The sequence below is a fragment of the Vespa velutina genome, chromosome 14 (assembly GCF_912470025.1).
Source record: "Vespa velutina chromosome 14, iVesVel2.1, whole genome shotgun sequence".
Classification (NCBI taxonomy): domain Eukaryota; kingdom Metazoa; phylum Arthropoda; class Insecta; order Hymenoptera; family Vespidae; genus Vespa; species Vespa velutina.
In genome coordinates, this window is record NC_062201.1 from 5113462 (window position 1) to 5137144 (window position 23683).

Below are 23683 nucleotides of genomic sequence, written 5' to 3' on the forward strand. Positions count from 1 at the left end.
ACGACGCGACAGTAACGTTTTCTTACGTGCGCGCAGGTGGAAGCACTTTCGAGAAGCACGAGAACTACAACGGTTCCCTCCTGCAATTCCATCGCGTCGAGAGACGACAAATGGGGGTGTATCTCTGCATCGCCAGCAACGACGTGCCGCCGGCCGTTAGCAAGCGAGTGATGCTCGCCGTGAATTGTAAGTTCCCGTTCCTTTCTTCTCTCTGATTTCCGATCGTGACCTCTCTTTTCTACCGCGAACTTTCTACTTACGGACGTATGTACGTACATACATACCTATGTATGTACTATACCTACGTACGAGAAGAACGAATTGTCCTCCTACAATCGTTGCTTTGTGTTTGGATTGCGTGGCTGTCTCTGTGTGTACGTATTTGTGTGTGACGTAACGACCTGGCACTGCGGAAACGACGCGTCCGTGCAAGGTGGAAGACGCTGACCGTCGACTTCGACCAAACTCCCTTCCACCCTTTTCCTCCCTCTTACCCTTTATCCGACGATCTCTTTATCGATCACTTTTCCAATTCTTTCCTCTTCTTTTCCATTTTTTTCTTCTAATGTCGCCTTTGAAATTTCTCTCTCTCTCTCTCTCTCTCTCTCTCTCTCTCCTCTCTTCAACGTAAAGCTTTGATGTTGAATTAATCCCATCGTATGCGGGCTTCCGCTGTTCGGTACAAAGTTCACCTATTAATTACGCTACTGTCATTTTCATAATTGCGATACTTCCGGTTCATTGTTCCGATCACAAAAAGATGTAACGGGATTTTGTCCCGTGCGTTAAAAGAGAAGTTTCTCCAACAACGGAGATTATTCGCTGATAATACTAATATGTGCTTTAACAAAGTACATATCTTTATCTTCGTTCTTTTCCATAGTTTCCAGGAGATAAACGGAGAAACTACAATTGTAAGGCAGAGAGAAAGAAAGAGAAATCAATTTGTTCTTCGGTTACTGTCCTCCGTAGAGTACGAGAGAACAAGAACGGTTTGTTTGCGACTTCACCCTGAAATTTTAGATATTACTACGGATAACTAAGTTTGCGACGGAGAAACACGGTTTATGGGTTCGTCAGTAGGTTCGTCAGGAGGAAGTCGTCTTACGTACTTAATATCTCTCCCAAGGTTGTTTCATTTCCTCGGCTACAATCGACTTTCTCGCATTGGTTTCGTGAAAATCCTTTTTAAATATTCTATACTTTCTCGATCGATAATATGGCCGATGCAACGAGATGAGCTTCCTGCTTAAGATGCCTGCCATTTGAATTTTCTTTTCTTTTCATTTATTACAATCAGAATACCAAGTATTTCTTTGAATTCTCTTTTACAACAGGTAATTCAACAACTCATTTGAAATTAACGAAAGAGATAGAGAAATATAGAAATTGATTTTCTTTTTTTTCTCTTGTGTTAAAAACTTTAGGAATATCAAACCGTACATACTTCCTGAACTCGCAAAATTTGATAGGGGAAGCTGATTTCGGAGGGTTTAAAACGGACGACGAGGTAAATCGATTGCGTCGGCGAGTCGCTTCAATGCGGACTTCGAAACGACTGTTCCGAGAACATAATTCTATCTCTTTCTCTTTCTTTGCCTCTACGCTTCTCTTTCGCGTATTCTATATATTTCTATATATATTTCCCTTTACCTGTGCGGTCCTTCGTTTCCAGAGCCAGTTTTGTTTCCCATTAAGATACTGCGACGAGAAATAGCAATGTGCGTAATTAAATTGGTTGCTTCGAGTATGATTAGAAGAAAATATAGAACGTCTCCTCTCTCTCTCTCTCTCTCTCTCTCTCTCTCTCTCTCTCTCTCTCTCTCTCTCTTCCTCCCTCTTTCCTCCGCTCCTTTTACCTTTATCTCTTTGATATTACTAGTGAATTAAACATGGAATTGGAGTGCACTCCTAGCGCCGAAATAAGCTCCGTCTTTAGTTTATGGAAATACAAACGAACATCTTCAAACTTCATATAACCTTATAGTACTTTTGATATCTTACATGATTAATTTCAGCCCCAACTCGTGCCATTTGAACGGAATCGGAGATCATAATTCTAAATACCCAGTCTTTCAGAGTCATGGATATTAGACATTTATTATATTAATACAAAATGATTCGATAATCGTCTTAACGTATTCATTGACACGAGTTACCTGTTTCATCAGAGATATTTTTATCGTTAGAAAAAATAAATAAATCGCATAGAAAGAATTTATTTATTGAGTTCGATCGAACGCACAGTAGTTTCTCTCTTGTTATATTATTCTAGTTATATTAAATGTCAACGATAAACATAAGTGAAATATCGAAAACGATCCTGTTACTTTCTCGTGGACATTTCCTAAACATTCTATGGATTATATGTAATATTTATATGTAATATCGTGTGCGCATGGAACAACGATGAACGATACGAATTATTCGAAAAGTTCTCTCAAATCTACCCATTGAGAGAGAGAATACTTGTAGCCTGGGAAAATTCGAGTTTGACACAGTCAAAAGCGTATTAACGTCCATCGCGTGTCTTCTATCTTATCTCTTTGGATTTACGTTTCGCGTTAGTAACTTCTGTAAATGGACGTGTATCTACTCCTTTCAAATGGATCATGCATATTTACGAGATAAAATCTCGATTGGCATGATAATCGTCGGGTTGCGTCTTATCTCGCGATATTTATAATTCAAGGGCTAAACCGTACAGTTGGATCGTCGAAATTAAAAAAGAAATTGATATTATTTAATCGTATTATATCTAATTTTCTTAGTCGCACCCACCGTGACGGTACCCAATCAGCTATTAGGCGCACCTTTGGGCACCGAGGTAACATTGAAGTGTTACGTCGAGGCTTTCCCAAATACGATTAATTATTGGGTGAAAAATCATCGTGGGACGAACGACGAGATGCTGCTGGAGGGGTGAGACCGTATATTATTTTCTTATTCACTTCGATCCGACGTAGGAAAAAGTAAATCTTCCTTTTCTTTTTTAACTTAACTTTATTAAACGCAATTTAGATTATTCTTTGTTAATTCTTTTGCTTCATCAGTCTTCGTTAGAGTCATCATTTTAATGAAGCTTCACAGCGTAGTAATCCATTGTTCGTTCTATTACAGGCCGAAGTACAGCGTTCGCGAGGAACGATCGGGCTATAAAGTCCTAATGGAGTTGGCGATCAAAGGATTCACGGAACAGGATGTGGGTAGCTACAAATGCATCTCTACTAACAGTCTTGGCCGGGCCGATGGTACCTTAAGATTGTATGGTATGTTAGATAAAAGGATTGCAAAGAATCTAAAAGAATCTAAATGATTCTAAAAGAATTCGAAAAACGTGAAGTAATCAGAGACGTTATCTTCATAAAAATCGAGATAAGTAATTAAAATTCTTCAAATTTTAACCATTTAGTAGTTTTTATAATGATAGTATTATAATTTTTAATATACATATTCACGCGTCAAAGAGTACACGAGGGCCATTAAAACGAACGAAAATCGTCTTCTTACGCTTAGCACGAGCACGTAGTCGATAGATATATCGACGTAACGCTTATCCCTCGACTGTTACAGAGATCAAAATCGGCTTTGACAGAACGTCTCGTGGGAAGGACCACGTGTCTATCATAGGCGGTGAGTAGATTACGGCGATGTCACTGTCGATATCCTTCTATTTTTATCCTACATTTAATTCCATCGTGTATCCATATAACGTATTTTACATATAAACTGTACGAACGTAATATGCCCACGTGATTTGTCAAAAAATTATTACATTTATTATTATTAGAAACGAAATAAAAGAAGTTATAGATGAAATTTATCCTCTTACAGGTTTAGCAGAAGCCGCTCAAAGTTCCGGGGCGAGCAATGCCGGTGGAAGGGCTCCGGGATACACTAACAGCTTGTCGCATATTCTTTCGATGTTTCTCTTCATACCAGTACTCTGGCCACGGTGAAGAAGGCATCCCTTCTTGTTCACTGCAAAGTTGCTGAGTACCGGATGATTGTGTGCCAAAAAGAGATTTCTCCAAAGGGCGAAAAATACGCGAAATTGCCGTTCGAGCACGAGGAGTGTGCGTGCGTGCGTGCGTGCGTGCGTGCGTGCGTGTATGTGTGTGTATTTGTGTGTATGTAAAAGAAAAAAAAGCAAGAAGGAGCGAGGAAACGCGAAGAATGAGAGAGAGCGAGAGAGAGAGAGAGAGAGAGAGAGAGAGAGAGAGAGAGAGAGGGAGAGAGAGGGAGAGAGAGAGAGAGAGAGAGAGAGAGATTGAGAGAGAGAGAGAGAGAGAGAAAGCAAGCATAAGAAAGGCTCTTCCTATCTTCCTTTTCCTACTCCCACGCGCAGAACGAGGAGTCTTAGGTCAATGGATGTTTGTCAGTGTACGCGTCTCGACGTAGATTTGCAAATCGCCAAGAATCAGTGAGAAGATCGCGATAAGCGATGATTAAGCTATATAGCTCTCGTGGGAGGGAGAGAAAACTCGCCGCCAAAAGGGGATCGTGCGATCATGCTTGGTCCTTTTTTAATCATGCTTAAATACACAAATTGTCGATAATAATTAAACGATCATTTTGTCATTGGTATAAGCGCTGGAGACGTTTTAGACGTCTCGGAAATCGATGTTTCGAAATAAAAAAGAAAAGAAAAAAATAAACCATCGTCGAAAGTTACTACCTTTTTCACGTCCTTTGAATTAACTCTTTGATAGAATTTTCAACTATTCGACATTGTTTAACGTGAGTTGAGTAAGTGCTCGGAGCGAATATTTTATAATTCGGTACTCGTCCACGATAATTCTCATACAATTAGCGAAGATTCGACGTATCATCGAATATTTCGCTTTAATGAAAAGTACATAAAAGAGTTTTTAACTCGACCAATCAAAATTTACAATTTCCAGTGATAAATGACATATTATTTGCTCATTACTCAAAGTAATACCATTTGTGAATATAAAAATTTTTCCTATCCGTTTCGTTCATCCATCTCTATCGTACGCGTAATCGTACAATCGCATAAATTTCTTTTCATAATTGAATCCATGCCAAATCTTAATAATATGAGACTCGTAAAGGTCTCATGCAAAAATTGAATTATAAAAATCGAACGTTTCCTTTTCTTTTTTTTTTTTTTTCGAATGCAATAGTAATAATAAATAAAGTACGAAGTACATTTTTGTTGGTTATCGTAGGATTTTCCTTAATTAATTGAATTCATTATTTATCATATCGTTCTATTCGATTTTTAATAGATGCGTACGTTTATACATATGTTATTTTTACTTCGTCTTATATTATATTTATGCGATAGATAATTGAATAAACGCGCGCGATTAGTATCGATTTTTCTCCTTCGATACGCCTAAGATGGCGCTACGAACGTATCGCGAAGACTTTGACATCCATTGCGCATGCTTCTCACAAGACAAACAACATGTCCGCGGTATCAGCTGTCCGTGGGGTCTTTATTTGGCGTCTGGAATATACGTAGTAATATTTTAAAAGAGAATTTAATAGTAATTATTATCCTATCGACGAATCTTTTAATTAATTGGTACGTAATAATAATAATAATAATAATAATAATAATAATATAATAACATCTTGACTATTCCATGTACGTGTATACGTTTTCTGTATAACTTAACCTCATTATCTAAACATTTGATTTGAAATTTCATTCGTAATTTATCTTCGCGATAAAAATCGTCTGTAACAAGTATTTTCTTTGTATATTAGCATGAGACAGACAGCTAAACTTATCAATGGAGAACGTGGAAAGCCCAAACCCGTTAGAATGGAAGCTGCCCGATCAAGTGATGCAGTTGCATCGATTACAAATGAAAAAGCGTGCTTTGCAAGCACGTATGAATAGAATACGTAATATCGATAAAGGATCATCGCCCTTGAATAATTCCTCTAATAATTGTAATTTTAATTTGAAACAAGAAACATCCCAAAAACGTAAGAATCCTTTTGTAAAAGACGATTTGCCGGACAAAGGGCGAAAGGATATGACACTGACGGATCTAGAAAATAGCAATGACAATACTTTGTTTGAGTTATTAAATATTAGCGTTAAGAGACAAAAAACAGTTGAGAATGCCACGCCAGCTAATCCTTTGAGTTTTACCAGCGTTCTAGCCCAGCTAGAAAATAATGCATGCGTACCAGAAGTAGAAGTTCCAAAAGGTGAAAAGTATGTACCGATTGATTGGACGTTAAAAACTAAAATGAGATTTATGTCTTCGAAGCCGTTCCCATGGAACAGTAAATTGAAGACAAGCGAGGAAGCTTCTGGTACTACGAGTTTTGTAAGGTGTTTAGATATCGGACAAAAGGAAACTACTTTGGACACTAGTCCAAATGCAAGGTGAGCTTTTTCTTTTTTTTCTTTCTTATGAGAGCCTTATTTTTTCTTCTTGTACTATACAATTTTGCAATGTTTCTATTAGATTTCACCAATGTTGCTTGGTATGGCAACATCCATCATTACCGTGGTTAGAGTTATTCCCTCGCTCTGCTGGCAAAGTGAGTGCAAGTCTAGGAAGCAATTCTGCGGTAGCGAACAATCAGCTAATAAGAGATGCTTTGTACAGAGAATGGTGCGACAGTTTCAGATCACTTTTTCATTTGTTGCGTGCACGGCAGTGTCCTTATTTTTATGTCTGTACGAATAATTTCACCGTACTTTTCCGTGCTGCTGGAATATGCGGGCTATCCGAAATGCATGCCTTGTTAACGCCTACAACGCGTGGTTTCCGACAAGCTTTGAAACAAGAAGGTATACAAATTTATAGGCATAATTTACGTTTCAATCTAATGGAATCGTTCACGCGCGATATATGTTTTTTTTTTTTTTTTTTTTTTTTTTTTTTTTTTTTTTTTTTTTTTTTTTTTTTTTTTTTTTTTTTTTTTTTTTTTTTTTTTTTTTTTTAGAGATCGAGTATACTATGCCATTAAAGAAAGAACATAAAAGGCCATCGGATCCGACCGATTCTGGATGTGAAACTTTGGATTCTAGTTCTTCAGCTTTGATCATTAATGACGAAGAAGACGAAGCGCAAGATAAATGGTTGCAAAGCCTCGGCGTAGAAAATTCTGAGATCCGAAAAATTAATAGTTCTCAGGTAGATGCTGCAACATTACGATGTACGTTTGAGTTTCATTTTCTATAACGTATTCATCGTCATAGGCGAGAATGATTTTAGAGAAGGAAAGCGAAATGGATAGTATGAAACAGTCGCTCGTTTTTGTCAAAGGTGTAGAAGCACAAGCTTTATTCAACTTGTTAATTAATTGTAAGTCGGCCATAACGACAACTGGTGCATTAGCTGGCGTTCCACCGACTCTGCTAGCACCCATGGCGTTTCATGGAGCTACTCTAAAACCATTGAAGGTACTAATTACTTTAATCCTTTTCTACATCCTTGAATATGAAATATCTTTTTTTTCTTTTTTTTGCCCCGCCTCGCCTCGCCCCGCCCCCCCCCCTCTCTCCTCGTGAAGGTTAAAGAAAGCATAGTTAGGGTGGATAAGGACAGATTTCATTCTTTGGAACTGAAAGGTCCTCTTTTACCTCACGTATTACCTTCTCTTTGCGATATGATGAAATCGAGCCAATTAGAGGAGTTTTCTGTTAGTTGTGCTCATTTAACAACGACCACATCGTTTTCAGCTGCAAAACATGGTTTAGGTAAGTAGCTCCGTTATAGATCAAATTTAATGTATCGACATCATTATAAGAAAACAGAAGAAAAAAAAAACCCCCCTCCACTCGTAGAACGAATAGAAACCGAGGATGCAGCAAAGATTCAACGAAATGTATTCGGACAAGAGAACTTGAGCGATTGTGGATTTAATAACATTTTGTTGCGACATTTCTGCAACCCAGATCCCGCAAAAATCGAAGTCGTAGAAGGGCTTAAGTATTCCAACGGCTTGTACACATTGTCGTAATAGTTACCGACGATGCTCGATAGCGAGAAAAATTCGTCGGAAGAAGGATTTTTTAATGCATTTAGTTATAGCTGTTAATCATACGACAGATTGTTTTAATTATCATTGTGACTTACGATATCGACAATAATTATTGCGATATCATTTATTTAAAAGACGCTATTATTTCTTACGAGACAATTTACTGATCGTTTTAGATAAATTCGACAATAAGTGCCTTGTAAAATATAAACCATATAAGGTGTCTACGCGAATAATGTTTGTTGACGGTAGTACATCGCTTTTTGGTTAAATTGTAAGATTACGGGCCCTAATCAAATACACATATAATAGATATTTTAATTTGAAGTTCTAAGATATTATTCATTTGCATTTGATATAGGCCTGTACCCTAGTTCGCAGATATCTTATCACGAATGAGTCACGCAACTCAATCGTTCTATTATTATACTTTATTTTAAGTCATTCCAATGCAATTATTTAAAACACTTATTTATTATTTCATTTAGGCTACGAATACTCGTCTAAAAGAAAAGGGGGGAAAAAAAAGAAAAGAAAAAAAAAACGAAAAGAAAAAGAAACAATAAAAGAACCTAGCTGCGTTCGTCAATTAAATGAATAATAAATAAATTATTGTTTTATAGCGACCTCTTTTCTTTTTTCCTTTTAATCGCCATTAGCGATTTGAGAGAACGTACTCTCGAGAAACAAAATGCATTAGATATACGATCGAGTCGTTGAAAAAAATGAATGGCCTGTTAACGTCGAATTTTTGAAGACAGAAGTAACCATAGGTGGGGTCCGCAGATTGAACCGCCCCTAAAAATAACAAATCGATATTCCCTCGTTGCCCCCAAACTGGTCGCTCGGTCACCTCGTGCGCGAAAAATCAATTTATCTGTTATACGTACGTAGGAACTCTTTTTTTTTTACAAGTACGAGCCAAGGATTTCTCCATAAAATTCTCTTTTCTTCCGTCATCGAACGCGTTACGTTAGCCCCACCTCGTTCTTGTCTTTACATTGACCTTAATCAGGAACTCTCGGATAACGAGTCGGCGGTTAAACGAAGGCGAACTTGACGAAATCTTCTCTTTGACTTGGCAATGTTTCGTTATTCGAGATATTTTTACCGTAGAAAGACTTTTTATCAGTCAATGAATCTCTCGTTACGAGTCTTTCAGTCGAACTTTTTTTCGTTAACGTTCGATCGATTAGGATCCTATTCTTGAATTATTTAGCAATATATCTAGGATCAGGTTGAATTTCGAACGCAGCGAAATACAGACGGACGAAGAGAGAGAGAGAGAGAGAGAGAGAGAGAGAGAGAGAGAGAGGAGAGGCGATCTCGCTCTCTTTCACGATGTGGTGTACGCATAAACGCGGCGAACGATTACGTCAGCGCACCGTTGCAGTCTCTGCTCATCGTATTGCGACACTCCTCGAACGAACAGCAGTTTCATGTTCCAAGGCCCCTACGTGCTCTTCTCAGAGCTCCTTCTGAAGACGCGAGCAACTTACTGTCTCGTTGCGTATATTGCTGCCCCCTTGCTCCTCCGTCATGCTATCTTCTTCTTTGTCGTCCATTTAGAGTAAGGCCACGACAGTTTTGTTTAATTTTTACAAAGAGCCAAGTATCGGTTCTTCGAATTTATCGATGACTAATAGTTATGAATATTGAATAGCGCTGTCATTACTGGTTGACACGTTTTATCGACAAAAGAGTTGCAATCGTAATAAACCATGAGAGAAAGAACGAAAGAATAAATTTTGGATATTTTAACGTAACGTTTGCTCGAATTACTTCTGAACAGTCGATTCTGTTGAATCAACTTTTTTTTTCCTCGAAGGAAGGAAACAGAGTACGGGGCTTTTTATAAGAATCGAAAACAAAATACTTTCGCTATGCATTCTTCACTTTTCTTTTTATCGTCCATTAGGAGTTGGACTTTCGTCATTTATTAATGTGGAAAGCAAATTTCTTCCTGCTTTTGTCCCAAACGTCTATACGAAATATCTTTCCTCTTTTATGCATTCTACGCGCGTGCTTCAGTCTATTTCGGTTCTCGCTGCGAAGACAACGAAAAGCGGGCACGGCTATCGGATTTTCACGTTCGTTAAGAAAGAGTTTTCTTTTCGATCGATCTCGTGGCATATTTAATATCGCATCAACGTCTAATATATATTAACGTTTCCCCGGTTCATCGAAAATCAATTATTTCGAAAGATCAAGCACGAAGAAGAAGAAATAAAAGAAAGGAAAGGGGAGTCTACTGGTTGGTTCTTCGCGTAGCGTCCAAATCCGAAAATATCCGATCGCGAAGAGGAAAAGTTCGAGGTAGGCGCGCGCCAAGATTGCGAGCTTTGTAAGTTAAGTAGGCGCGTACCATCCTTGTGGGGATTTTGAGTAGAAGAAAAATAGAAAACAGAATAAGAGTATGAAAGAGAGAGAGAGAGAGAGAGAGAGAGAGAGAGGAGAGAATATGCCTTTACTCGCGAGCGTCCGATCGGTCGAGGCAACCCTCATGTGTATATATATATATATATATATATATATATATATGTATATATATACGGGAGAGTTCAGGGTGGATAAAGCCGCCGGGTACGCGGAGTTGGGGAGTAGAGGGTTTTCCATGGTGGGGAGGTGGCCAAAAGAGGGGAAACTGGAATACGCGCGGGGAGATAGAAAGAGCGAGCGAGTTGTTCGACGAGGAGACGAAGACCGGGCGAAGAGGAGGAGGAGAAGAAGGAGGAGAAGTTGGAAGCGTACGATGTTGCGTGTGCGCGCGCGCACCCACCTCACTCTCTCTCCTCTCTCTCTCTCTCTCTCTCTCTCTCTCTCTTTCTCTGTATACACGCGTGTCCCTATCGGGCGTACACTTTACGCGCGCGAGCGCGCGCGCGAGAAACAGAGAAACTCCGTGTCTGTTGCGTAGCATGAGGCTTCTGTACGATATATGCCTACACGTTTACGATTTAGTTTCGTATACGTTTTACCACGGGGGGTTTCAAGAGTAAAGGGAGAAAGAATGACGTTGTTCGTTGACAATGACGATGACGACGACGACGATGAAGACGACGACGATGAAGACGACGACGACGACGACGACGGTGACGACGACGACGACGACGGCGGCGACGACGACGAGGGCGACGACGACGACGACGACGACGACAACGACGAGGAGGACAACGAGAACGGGGACGGGCACGACCACTGGCACGACACCGCGTGGGGGTTGCACGGAGACCCCCTGGTGGGGCTCGGACTCCCGACCCCACAGTCCCCCGCTGGAAATGATATCAGTCGCGACTCGGTCGAGGGAGCCCCAACAGCACGACTACGCTCGGTGCCCCTCTGACGCGAACCACGAACTTCCTCGCGTACCTCGTCCTCGCTTTTTTTTCAACGCTTTCTCTCTCTTTTTCTCTTTTTCTCACTCTTTATCTTTCTCTTTCATCGTTGAGGTTGCGGGGAACTTAAGGGCATAACGGTGCATCGATGTGGTTGATTTAGTGCGTAAAATTAGACTTTCTCTTCGACTTTTGTCATCATCGTTATCATCAACGTCATCTTCATCTTCTCTTCTTCCTCTTCTTCTTCTTCTTCTTCTTCAGTGACCCCGTGCGCTTCCTCAATAATACGATCGGAGGAGGCAACATCGAGGACTTTGTAATAACGAAGGTAAGAGAGTTTTGCAAGTTGAAGGTAGCCGTCGTTGGTGTCGGCGACGTCGAGGCGCGGATATTAATAGAGCGCCGACGACGGTGAGGACGGCGACGTAGTTCGGTGAGATGAATCTCGATTCTCTTTTCCCTCTCTCTCTCTCTCTCTCATTCTCTCTCTCTCTCTCTCTCACTCTCTTTCCTCTCTCTCTCTATCTCTCTCTATCTATCTCTCTCTCTCCTCGCTCGTTCGCTGCTTACTCTCTCCGTCTGGCACGCAACGTAGGATGGCATGGCCTCGATCCCTCTGTCGCGCGTACGCGCTGACACTCTTTCGGCTCGTCGTCCTGTCCATACTCGCTTTATCTGCACGCGGTTAGATCGAAGAATACACGTGATTCTCAAGTACTCGCAGATATTTAGAAATACGAAAAAGAGAGAGAGAGAGAGAGAGAGAGAGAGAGAAAGAAAAATATAAAAAGGGAAAGAGAGAGAACAAAAGAAATGAAATTATACCAATTGTTTGTTCTTCGCTAGAAAAGATGTCTCACCTTTCCTCCATCTTGTTTTTATCATTTTCCTCTTTCCGAAAATAAGTACGCGTTCCCCTCAGGATAGCCCCCTTCGACGCTATGCAGTCACTCGTGCTTGTCTATTCTATTTGTTCGCATCGACCCACCGTATATTATCGGCGGGCGTACGTACGAAGAGAGAAATAGGAGAGAGAGAGAGAGAGAGAGAGAGAGAGAGAGAGAGAGAGAGAGAGCCGTTCGTCGAGCTGTTTCTCCTCTAGCGAATCGAGGAATCGATTTTCGGGCCGAACGCTGTGTATCTTCCGGACCCCCTACGTCAGAGAGTGTCGGCATGGACATACTTCCCCCCCTCTTTCTCTCTCTCTCTCTCTCTCTCTCTCTCTCTCTCTCTCTCGTGACGCAATTCGTGACGCAATATACGAGCCCTTCGTTTTAATCTCTACCATATAATCGTTACAAAATTTCTTGTTGTATCGTCAAATAAATTTTGTATGGAAATGTTCTCTTCAAAGTTACAATCTTTTATTTGCCCATTTACGATTCTCTTGGGAAAAACATTTGCATTATTGTAAATTTGACATATTTTTTCCAAAAGTATCGAGTGTGCGTCGTTCAACGATATTCCTTTTTTTTTTTGCCGAGAGTACACGTGTTATCAATGTTTCTTTATTAAAACAATAGACAAGCATGTTTCGCTATTTTATTTTTTTTTTGCTCACACGAGACTTTAACCTTCAAACGTTTTTCGTAAGAGTAACGATCGAGCTGAGATAATCATCTCTGGTGTCCTCTTTCTAAAAACATAGGAAAAAGAAGGAAATATAAATTCGTAGGAGACGAAGAAGGTAAAGGATGAGGATGAAGAGGAGGAAGAGGCACGTAGCGAGCCCCTTGGAAAGTGCGTGCGTGGGTCCACCAACGAAATTATGGATCGAGGCGAGCCAAGCGTTCGCGTCTGCGCGTTCATACTTATCGCATAACTCTCTCTCTCTCTCTCTCTCTCTCTCTCTCTCTCTCTCTCTCTCTCTCTCTCTCTTCTCTAGCCCCTCTGTTCTCTTCTCCCTTTTCTTCTTGCTCACTACCCCTCCCTGTCTCTTCTTTCTCTTTTTCTCTTTGCTTGCACGTTTTATACGCGCTTCCCGTGTCCGTGTGCATGAAAATACGGACGAGTTCACCCTCGGAAACAACCCTGTCTTTTTTTCGATCGTTCATCCCTCCTTTTCTCTTTTTTCACGCGTTATCCTTTGTCGTTTTATCTCGTACGTCGGGAGGTACGAGTTTACGCGACTTTTTCTCGAAATCTCTACTATATCTCCTTGAAATCGCTAGAATGTATACTTTGAGAAGTATCCTTCTCAAAATCCCTCAAAATAGTACTCTAGATCTCTTTTGAATAGTTTTATAACGAGTATGGTAATATTTTGTTTATACGAATACATTCAGATAAGAGAATTTTATTGTTTTTCTTTTATATCAATGTTCTTTTGTTCCCATACCATAAGGATTGAAAGCTATTAAACTCTGAATTCGTTAATCTGTTTATTAGATAATGCGATGAATGAATGAATCATCTTTCAAATGAAATGTCTAAAATGGATACTAAATAAATGAATGCACGATATATAAAATATGACGAGATAACTAAGTTGCTTAATTAGAAAGTGTCTATTCCGGTAACTTATTGATTTTACTTATTCATATAAATACACATATAGAGAAAGAAATACGATACGAAAGAAATAATTCTCGTAAAACAGAATTCGTTTGTATTCGTTTAATGTTTTCTTCTTAGGCAACAGGACACATCAACCTTTCGTCGTTAGCCTAGTGTTTATAAGATTTGTTATTCACGCTCGCCTACCATCCACGAAGACGACTCAATAGCAGTGTTTACACGATCGTCGCGAGAAGAGGGCACGGTTGTCACGAAAGTATCGTTTGGCTTAGCGAGCCCGTGCAAGAGGATATCTTTCGAGGCTCGTTTATGCAACACGTGTACTATAATATCTATATACTTACATACATATATAGATTCGCGAAAGTATAAACGCGATCTCTAGCAGTTCGAAGGATCGCAGTTTGGAGCTTGATAAAACGGTGATTACGTTTAAAGTGCATGGTCCTTCGCGGTTCAACCTCTCTAAATGTCTCCTCATGGACGAGCTATCCGTGATGCACGAACGATTACGATCTAGTCAGTATTGCATAGTAAGTATCTCTTGCAGTGCATATATACACGATCGGTAGACGAGGATCGGAATGTTTTTTCCGTGTGCAACGCGTCAATTAAAACTGCAACGATGTTAACGTGATGGCCGTTTCGTGGTTGTTTCAATGATGATGTAACTATTATTACAAGAGGCTCTTTGTTATCTCAAACGTATTATATACAGCGTATATACGCTATATATATGCTATATATATATATATATATGCTATATATATATGCACGCACGCACGCACACGCGCGCGCGCGCGCACACACACACACACACACACACACACACACACACACACGTACATACATATATATATATATCATCCGTAGAGATATGTGACACGTGTGCACGCGTCCGTATTTCAGCTCTTGGCATTATTGACAAAGAGCCTCTTTTTCTTTTTTTTATGCATCTCACGAATAATAATCTCTTCTTTAAATCGATCATGTTCAACGAGTCATGATACGTAGATACGTATTAGTAGGTATACGGAACATTGGAAAACAAGTCGTTGTTCGACGGTGACTTTCCTTCGTATCGTCGATCGATCGAGCGTAAAGATTCCACGTCGTAGAATCATTTTATTTCATCGTAAGCATACCTTATATAATGCGTTTTCCATGCTTACGTAAAAACGAGACATATGACTTTTTATCTTACAATTAGATATTTTCCTTTTTTTAGCTGCTCTTAAATTATTGAGTTCTAATCGGCCTATGATGACTAATCGAAAATTCTTGGCGTTTCAGGGATTACAGTCTGCTAAAATAATGGGCGAGAAAACGTTCAATCTCACTTGGAACAATCACCTTGCAAACTTGTCAGGTTTGTTCGAGGGACTTTACAAAAGTGGCTCCCTCACGGATGCCACCTTAGCTTGTCAGGGTGGCATGCTAAGGGCACATAGGTTGGTTCTGGCAGCATGCAGTCCTTATTTCGAAAGAGTTTTCAAGGAGCATTACGGCGAACAGCCCATACTTATACTCAAAGGCAGGTAACATATATTTACATTTCATTCGTCGATATATATGAAAATAATATAATATTTTCCTTGATCTCGCTTTTATCAAGTCATACGATTAAAATCTTATTGTTAACAAATTTTATCTCTTTTAATTAATAACACGGATACGTTGATGTTTAATCGACGTTCTCGAGCCTCTAATAAAATCGCTTCATTTCGTTAAAGCAGAAGGTCAACGTAAATTCATTATGCAAATGAATTTCATGTCGCCAGGCCTCTGTTATCGTGAGGCACGATAAGCAAAATCTGGACGTGTATTAACGCGCGCGCGCGCGCGCGCGCGCAAACAATACATAGCATGTGCCGTTTGAATTGAATAATATAGCTTTAGCTACAATTGAACCAGCAGATCTATATATGCAATACTACTATCCTATAACAATCGTTTACTCTACTTTCGTGCTACGCGATTTATCATTGAAATTGGATTTGTATCTACTAAAGGGTTCTTTCCTTATCATCAAGGTTCGTTGCTTCTCTAAAAACGAATTATATTTTTTTTCATAACTAAGCGAAGATACAACGAAAGAGATGATAAACGCGTGAACAAAGTCGATTAATCTTATTTTCATTGACCGATGATTTATTATTTATGATTTACATTAGCCGTGTCCGACAAGATTTGCCTTAAGGCTTTTAGGTAATTATTGAAATTTATTCGCAGGCGTTGCCGTGGAAGAAATGGAGTGTCTCTTAGACTTCATGTATCGTGGCTCGATCGACGTAACCGAGGAACATTTACCCTCGTTGATAAAGACTGCAACGGACTTGGAGATACGCGGGCTCTCGGGAGATCAGAGAAATCAGGATAACGGTAGAAGCTCCTATAATAGGGTAGACCCGAGAACTCAACGATGTCACATCGAGACGAGGGTTCACACCACCGAGTACATGAAGGAACCTTCGGTCATACCTTTTCTACCGAAGCAATCGTCGGTCGACTCGTTGGAGGATACTATCAAGGTCGAGGAGATCGAAGTAGAGGACGATCCTATGGTAATGGATGGTCACGAGGATTCATTCGACGAACCATTGCGATCGTCCGGGACGCAAATCGTACGATCTTTTTCTTTTCTCTCCTCGAAATTCAATATTAATTCAATTGTGAACATCTAGATTTGTTGTTTTAATTATTTAGAGGCGCATACCACCTCCCATGTACAAACGAGAGACGAGGTTCAAGGGACAAAAGAGAGTGTCGGTAGGTAGAATAACCAGGAACAGCGATCCATTGGATATAAAGCCAAAAGATCGTTCGTCCTTGAGAGAAGACTCGGACAGAGAATGGCCTTACGAAGATTCGGGTAGTGCGATCAAGTCGTTTAACAATGGCTCCGTGGATCCTACGGTACCTGATATTCAGATGAACGATGATCTGAGAGAACAGGAGGAGAACATTGTGGGTAAACCGTCAATATCAATTATAATCCTTCGTTACAATTCGAATCGATGCAATTGTTTTTTTCTTTTCTCATAAAGATATCACCAAAGAGTCCGGAAGAGACGTTGAGTATAGGTGTAAAGAGAAAAGCTGAAATGATTGGGAAAAGGGGTGGTGTGAACGAAGGAAGGGGGGAAATGAGGAGCTCGTTAAAGTCAGACAGAGCCCAATATAAACCTTTCTCGTGCGACCTTTGCATTTTGGCATTCACAAGAGCGTCTCACTTGGCCAGACATAGAAGAGTACATACAGGCGAGAGACCGTTCGCGTGTAACATATGTCCGAGAATGTTTGCAAGACAGGACAAGTTGAAACAACATCTCGACTCGCATTTGCAATCTTCCAAGAGAAAGACTAATTTAACCGCGGCGCACACCGTGTCGACTCCAACGGTACCGGTGAAAGGAAAACGTGGAAGACCGAGGAAGGTTTGAACGATGATAACTTCGATAAGATTATCGAAGTAAGGTAATCGTCCTTGTTCGCTCGACTCGATTGAAAATCTTTGACGATTTTTCAGGTGAATACGGAACAGTCGGTTATACAAGACTTTTTGAAGTTTGGCGAATTCAGCTCGCTTCTCGACAAGTCCCACTCTAACGATACTTTGAGTAAAAATGATGAAACATCAACGAAAACATCGCCGACGACCATGACGTCGACGACAATGACAACGGCGGAAGGCGAAAAGAGAGTCACCACCAATCGCGAAGAATATTCTAAACAAAGGGACGCGGATAACAATGGCAAAGACAAGGATAAGAGTAAAGACGAGGTTGATTATGGATGCCAGGTCGAGAATAGTCGAGATATGCCACGTATCGATTTTCAGGGATAAGATCATTTTTCAAATTCATACGTGCCGTTGGGATCATTTGGTTGCGCTTATTCGTTTACCTTGTACCTGAGGTATATTACGCTGGCGACTAGGCGACTACGTTGCACTTACGAATCCTCAATAAAAGTAATAAAAAGAACGATGAAATTAGCGATCAAGAAGGAGAATCAAACTTCGATAGATCGTAGTATTAATCGACGTTTGAGTGACTTTTAATCGCGATAAGATTACCGAAAGGGAATGCTAATCTACGCTGCTGGAGAGATTCGACCAAATTACGTTTATCGACCAAATTAGCGCGAAGATATGGTCTAATTTACTCTGTAAATTCATCCGGTCCCCTTTTCTAAATAAAACGAGACAGAAAATGATTGTTCTGCTATTGGTATCTATTCGAACGAGAAAACGAATGCACTACTGATCGACACGCTATACGTTCATATATACGTAAATCGCAAAATATTCGTTGTGAAATTAGAATTGTAATCCTATTAACAATTATTTAACGACTTAATCGTTGTATCGAACACATACGTGCGGTGTATGCAATACATTTTACAACTAGAAGTTGGCTCGATGATAGGATTCTGAGCCAATATGTACGTACCATACATTAAAAATAATTCCGAATTATTTTGTCATACGATTACGATTACGATAAGTCAAGTACAAATCTCCAAATATTATTGCACCGAAGGCGAAGTGTGCGTGTCTGGCTGGCTGGCTGGTATATATGTGAAAGGATCTATACCTGAACTGTATATCATTAGACGTATTTTCCATATATGCCATTTCAATTTGTTAGTGCGTAAAAGGAAAACTTGGTTCGTCGAACGAACAAAAGTTCATTGTTTCATATATCTTCTTGGTGTTTATTGTTTAAACGAATTTAGATTAGATATTATCGGGTATATTCGGAAAGATACCTCATCGTATTTCGTACGATTCAAACGATATATATATATATATATATATATATATATATATATATATATATATATATATATCGAAGGATGTTTTACTTTGGTCATTATTACATGATATTATATCATATGACGGATAGCCAAGTTAATGCCATAGAATAAAATTATAGGAGTTTTATTTCTTTTGTTTATTATTCATCTATATCAAAACACATATGAAAGGAATGAGGTTCGACGTATTAAAGGAACGAATTACATATACGATATAGAAGATTTTTCAAGATATATTGCAATTCAAATTCTATTCTTGCAGATTACGTGATATAAGATTTTGCAATATTTTAGTCGTATCGTTCGTTTTCGTAACATGTGTTCGATTAGAGACATTGGCAAAAAGAAAGAAAAGAGTATCAGTTAGTCCAATAGTTTTGCCTCTTTAATTGATTGTTGTTGTTTGTTAAAGTGCCGTTTCGTTCTAGTTATCAACGATCGCTGATTAACGATCTAATACTTATTATCTCACTTTTTTAGGTTTCTTTTTTAAAATCATGTGCAATTTTTTAAGTGATATACTATAACGTGGCAAGCTACGAATGAACTCTATGTAATTTCGTGGATGCCCATGTGAGTGAACATAAGTGAGTCTCCATATCTTATAAGTGTATTATGTAGTGACATGTAAATAATATATCTTACGACGACATAACTTTCGCTTTATTCGCTTCCTCACATTTTAGCGTTTTTCTTTCTTAAAAAGAGAAAACAAATCGACATAAATTAGGATACGACTTTCGACCAAAGAATGATCGAATATCAATAATTCATTCGCTCTCGTTTATACCACACAGCGAATTATAAAGACCATTTAACTTATACAAGCTATCTCGATATGGATGCAGATGTAGCGACGAAAAACTTACCATCGATACTGTTGTCGTCTTCGTCGCGTTACGAGTTAAAGCTTCTTTTTTATTTCAAATTTTTCAATCGAGATAAATAAGGAATCTTGAATAATGTATGGGATGGGATAGAAAAATAGGCATTCTTCATCGATAACATAATTTTACTCACTCAATAAAAACTTTACATAATAATGACGTATCACGTAGTAATAATTCTTTAGGTATATCGATCATGCAACGATACGTTTTTGTGTTACACTTTGTTTCTTTTCTTTTGTTTTTTTTTTTTTTTTTTTTTATGTAACAGTGAATAATGTACCACTGCTGATTTCGATCTCATCTTGTTTTCTTTCTTCATTCTCTCTCTCTCTCTCTCCCTCTCTCTCTCTCTCTCTCTCTCTCTCTCTCTCTCTCTCTCTCTCTCTCTCTCTCTCTTGATATTTCTTTATTTCTTATATCATTCGTTTCCTTACAAGTCATATATGCGTTTCGCTGTTAATTATACGCCTTCGCAATGTACAGCGTTTTTATAAATAGAATTCGTATTCCATTAAGCAAGCACGATTTGGACAATTACGCGCGCACCTTGAACATTTCATTTCTTTTCATTTTTATTCGTTCGGCAGGTCATTAAAGATTTCGAGCTACGCTCTTTCAAAATCGTATCGATTTAGGCATCCGAACGAATCGACATCAATTCGTTCGATTCACACTGACGTTGTTTATCGTTAAGAATAAGTTTGGTATTGTGGACAAATTAAAGATCGTACGTAAGTTTATTGACCAAATCGATATTCATACGAGTTTGTTTACCCTTTCGAATTTAAAGCCGGGAAATAAGTGCAATTTCGATTGTATTTATTATTAAAGAATTCTTTTCTTGCTTAGTCTTAATTTGTGACGACTTTCATTGAAAATGACATACTATTTACGTAAATGTTTTAAATGAACGATATTAATTATTCTAAGTTTTTATCTAACGATCTTAGGAATATACGTATTTTCTTGTTCTTAGTAAACCATGAAATTCTTTACTACTATTCGTTCGATTTCGTTTGTAACGTGCGCGCGTCAATGTCAACGCCTGCTTATTCATTATTTTCTCTTGTTCACCTTTCCTTCTCTTCTTTTTCTTATTTTCTTTTTTCCTTTTTTTTTTTTTTTCTTTTTTCTTTTTACGTCTCGATACTTATTTGTACGTAAATTAATATCGCTTTATACCGATGTATATCTAGATTTTTGTCGCGTACGAACGTTATTTAGAATATTATTTCAGTGAGCAAGTAACTGGGAGAGCCTCTGCCCTTTTTTCGCTTCTCTTCCCACATTTCATGTCTGTTCTTTTTCCTTATCTTTTATTATTTTTCTCATGACTTACAACCCTCGAGTTTTTCATTCTTTTCTTGGCAGTCAACGAAAGCGTTCCAGTTACGACGTACTTTATGCCTTGTGTGTTAACTTAATGCGCCGTGTCTCTCTCTCTCTCTCTCTCTCTCTCTCTCTCTCTCTCTCTTTTTCTCTCTCTGATTCTCTCTCTCCCTCTCGCTCGCGCGCGCGCATCGTTCAAACCTCGTATACACTCGTACTCACAAGTACATTCACGCGCGGACGCATGCATTAAACACATTCGTTACCCATCGCTTTTTACGTCTCGTCTTTCGTCCTTCCCTTGACTCGATTATGTATATTACGACATATTCTTTTTCGTCGCGCTCGCAAACTCGCTGAAGGACAGTTTACATGCTTTTTACTTTGTTCAGTGCGAAGGCATACGCGCGAAAATAGAGATATTCTTTGTAGCTTTTGAAAATCTCGTAGGACCGTGAAAGTCGCTCGAAGAGAAATTTAGAAAAATATGCGCTTACGGAAATGTAATAATAATCAAAAGGAAAATCTATTAGCGAAATGAATGTACCGAGGCGAGACAGAGAGCAGGTCAAACAGAAGCAAAAGTTAAGAAAGGTTGTAAAATAATGGAATAATGGAATGTGAAAAAAACTGAATTTATTTTTAAATTGATTATATTTCTCGATTAATAGGTATTAACATCGATATCATAATATCGATATATTTTTCAATAATTTTTATATGCTCGAATGATTTTTCTTGTCAATAAATGCATCGATATTGCCGCTACCGTTTCTCATAAAATACTTCTTCGGGATCCAACGAGACTACTTGTCTAACGTATGGCAGCACTAATGCAGATCGATCTTTCAAGGAAAAGATTCTATCTAGCGTTCAGCGAACGCCGAGACGACGAGACGACGCGGAACGAAATACGGTTATCGAAATATAAAAGAAGAGAGAACTATAATCGGAGGTCTCGTAATAACGTTCGCGCGTTTGCTGCATTGTACACCTCACACAACATACACAATGATTATCGTTAAACGAATGAACCGATAATTAATTATCGGTGTAACTTTATCTTCGATTATAATATACGTTTTATTCGGACATTACAAAAAATGATATTAATGACGCATGACTAAATCGTAAAAGAATTCTGCCGTAGGTTATGCATATGTGTGTATGTGTGTACGTACGCACGTACGTAATATAGATATTCTTTCCGATTGTCGGAAAGTATCGATTGAGTGAGCACGCAGAATATCATTGTTTTCGATGATCCATAATAGAACACGAGAAGACGTTCGATCTTTGAAGAACCGACGTTGGTAAGAAATAATTATGAAAAATAAGTGATTTCCTCGTGTCCTATCTCGGAATCGAAGCTACGATATTTCGCGCTTTGACGCTAATCGATTTCCTCGAAATATTCGATCAGGCACGCACCGATATACGATTTTGACAGATGGGAGGGACAAGAAGACGCTCTTCCTCGGCCTGATTCGCAATCGCGTTTGATTCTTCGTCTATGACGAGGGTCGATCTTGTATTTATTTCTTTTTTTTTTATTCTTTTTTTTTTCCCTTTCTTTTTTCCTTTTTAGCCTTTTCTATTTTAGCCTTCGTCCTCTCTCTTCTCTTGATCGCATTTTTTCCCTTTCCTTTTCCTTCTCTTTCTTCGCCATTTCGAGGAACAGGAACTTCCGCTTAAGATACGAACCACAGTGGATGCACACACTCATGCAAAACTCAGCAGCCACGCACAGAAACACACACGCACGCGCTCCTCGGAATAGCGTATCCTCTTCTAGCACACTTTCAATCACTCTTTTCACTCTCGACTTTGTTCTCCGTCTCTTCTCCTTCTTTCTTTTTCTTTTTTATTTTCTTTTCTTTTTTAATCTTCGATCATCCGGTTATTTCGAATCTATATGTCTACGCGCTAATCTAGGTTTTAATTTATTTATTTACTTTTTTATTTATGTATATTTTATTTATATTCTCGCACTTTTTGACGCTCTTTTCCGCATAAGCGCAACGCGTTTTTCTTTCGCACGTTGTTCGATTTTTCTACTTAAATTATCTTTCTCACTCGCTCGATCGCTATATTTTTTTGTTATACATATTCTCTTTACATTCTTTCTACTTAACTTTCTTCGTCCCTCGTCTATCCTTTTTTTTTTTCCTTCTTTCTCTCCCGTTTTCCTTTGTCATATAAGTCGGCGTTACTGCCACGTAAAAGTGTATCGGATAGTATAGGTATACGTTAACGGTGTACCTATATCTACCGAGTGCCAGTAAAAGTAACATAATATATAATTAATTATATATAAACGCTTCGAGATAGTAATCGCCCGACCTACGGGAGTATTCGTGTGTTTCTTCGAGTAATGTGCGTTGTGTGTTGTGTATTAGTTTGTGTGTGTGTTGTGCGTATGAAACGTGCGCACACTCAGTTTCCTTCTTATTTTTTTCCCCTTTTTCTTTCTCCCTCTCCCTCTCTCCCTCTCTCTCTCTCTCTCTCTCTCTCTCTCTCTCTCTCTCTCTATTTTTCTTTTTTCTTTTCTTTTGTTCACTTTCGTAAACGCATGTCTCCTTACGTGTATACATGTATGCGTGTTTTTTCTGTGGCTGCGTATGTATGTTCATTGTGTACCTACACTGTCACTTTTATCTTATTTTTTACGATCGTAGAATACGTTTCTACAATATAATGCATCAGCGTTATTATTTAAAGTTTACAGTTTTAGAATTTGGTACTCTCGTCGAGACGACTCGTCGCGCAATATCGTCGTACTTTCGTTCCTCTTCGGTCGGAGCT

General features: G+C 38.9%; 2 protein-coding genes across 5 annotated transcripts in view; both read left to right on the forward strand.

Annotated features, from left to right (window-relative positions):
• LOC124954077 (lachesin-like) overlaps positions 1 to 4203 on the forward strand; it is a 50740-nt gene extending 46537 nt beyond the window's left edge. The window contains 5 exon segments of the mRNA XM_047506425.1: positions 37 to 186; positions 2772 to 2922; positions 3121 to 3269; positions 3574 to 3633; positions 3835 to 4203. Coding sequence (XP_047362381.1) covers positions 37 to 186; positions 2772 to 2922; positions 3121 to 3269; positions 3574 to 3633; positions 3835 to 3959 — 635 coding nt within the window. The 3' untranslated portion in view covers positions 3960 to 4203.
• A 1195-nt stretch (positions 4204 to 5398) lies between these two features.
• Positions 5399 to 19311, forward strand: LOC124954073. 4 transcript variants are annotated; one of them, XM_047506396.1, is made up of 10 exons: positions 5399 to 5557; positions 5743 to 6376; positions 6459 to 6787; positions 6943 to 7155; positions 7266 to 7402; positions 15132 to 15372; positions 16071 to 16462; positions 16545 to 16805; positions 16886 to 17275; positions 17368 to 19311. In XM_047506396.1, the coding sequence occupies exons 2-10, from the start codon at positions 5769 to 5771 to the stop codon at positions 17683 to 17685; spliced, it is 2889 nt and encodes a 962-aa protein (XP_047362352.1). In that variant the 5' UTR covers positions 5399 to 5557; positions 5743 to 5768; the 3' UTR covers positions 17686 to 19311. The 4 variants fall into 4 exon arrangements, with proteins under 4 accessions (XP_047362352.1, XP_047362351.1, XP_047362353.1 ...); XM_047506395.1 differs by having other exon boundaries at positions 6943 to 7133; positions 7199 to 7402; XM_047506397.1 differs by having other exon boundaries at positions 6943 to 7133; positions 7199 to 7402; positions 16886 to 17310; positions 17368 to 17465.
• Positions 19312 to 23683: the final 4372 nt, after the last annotated feature.

What these genes read in the sequence shown, in the direction of transcription:
- LOC124954073 (XM_047506395.1), top strand. Translation starts at nt 5,769, where the DNA reads ATGGAGAACGTGGAAAGCCCAAACCCGTTAGAATGGAAGCTGCCCGAT. An exon ending in CTACTCTAAAACCATTGAAG is followed by an intron (nt 7,403 to 15,131) that starts GTACTAATTACT and finishes TTGGCGTTTCAG; the next exon opens with GGATTACAGTCTGCTAAAAT. An exon ending in GAGAACAGGAGGAGAACATT is followed by an intron (nt 16,806 to 16,885) that starts GTGGGTAAACCG and finishes TTTCTCATAAAG; the next exon opens with ATATCACCAAAGAGTCCGGA.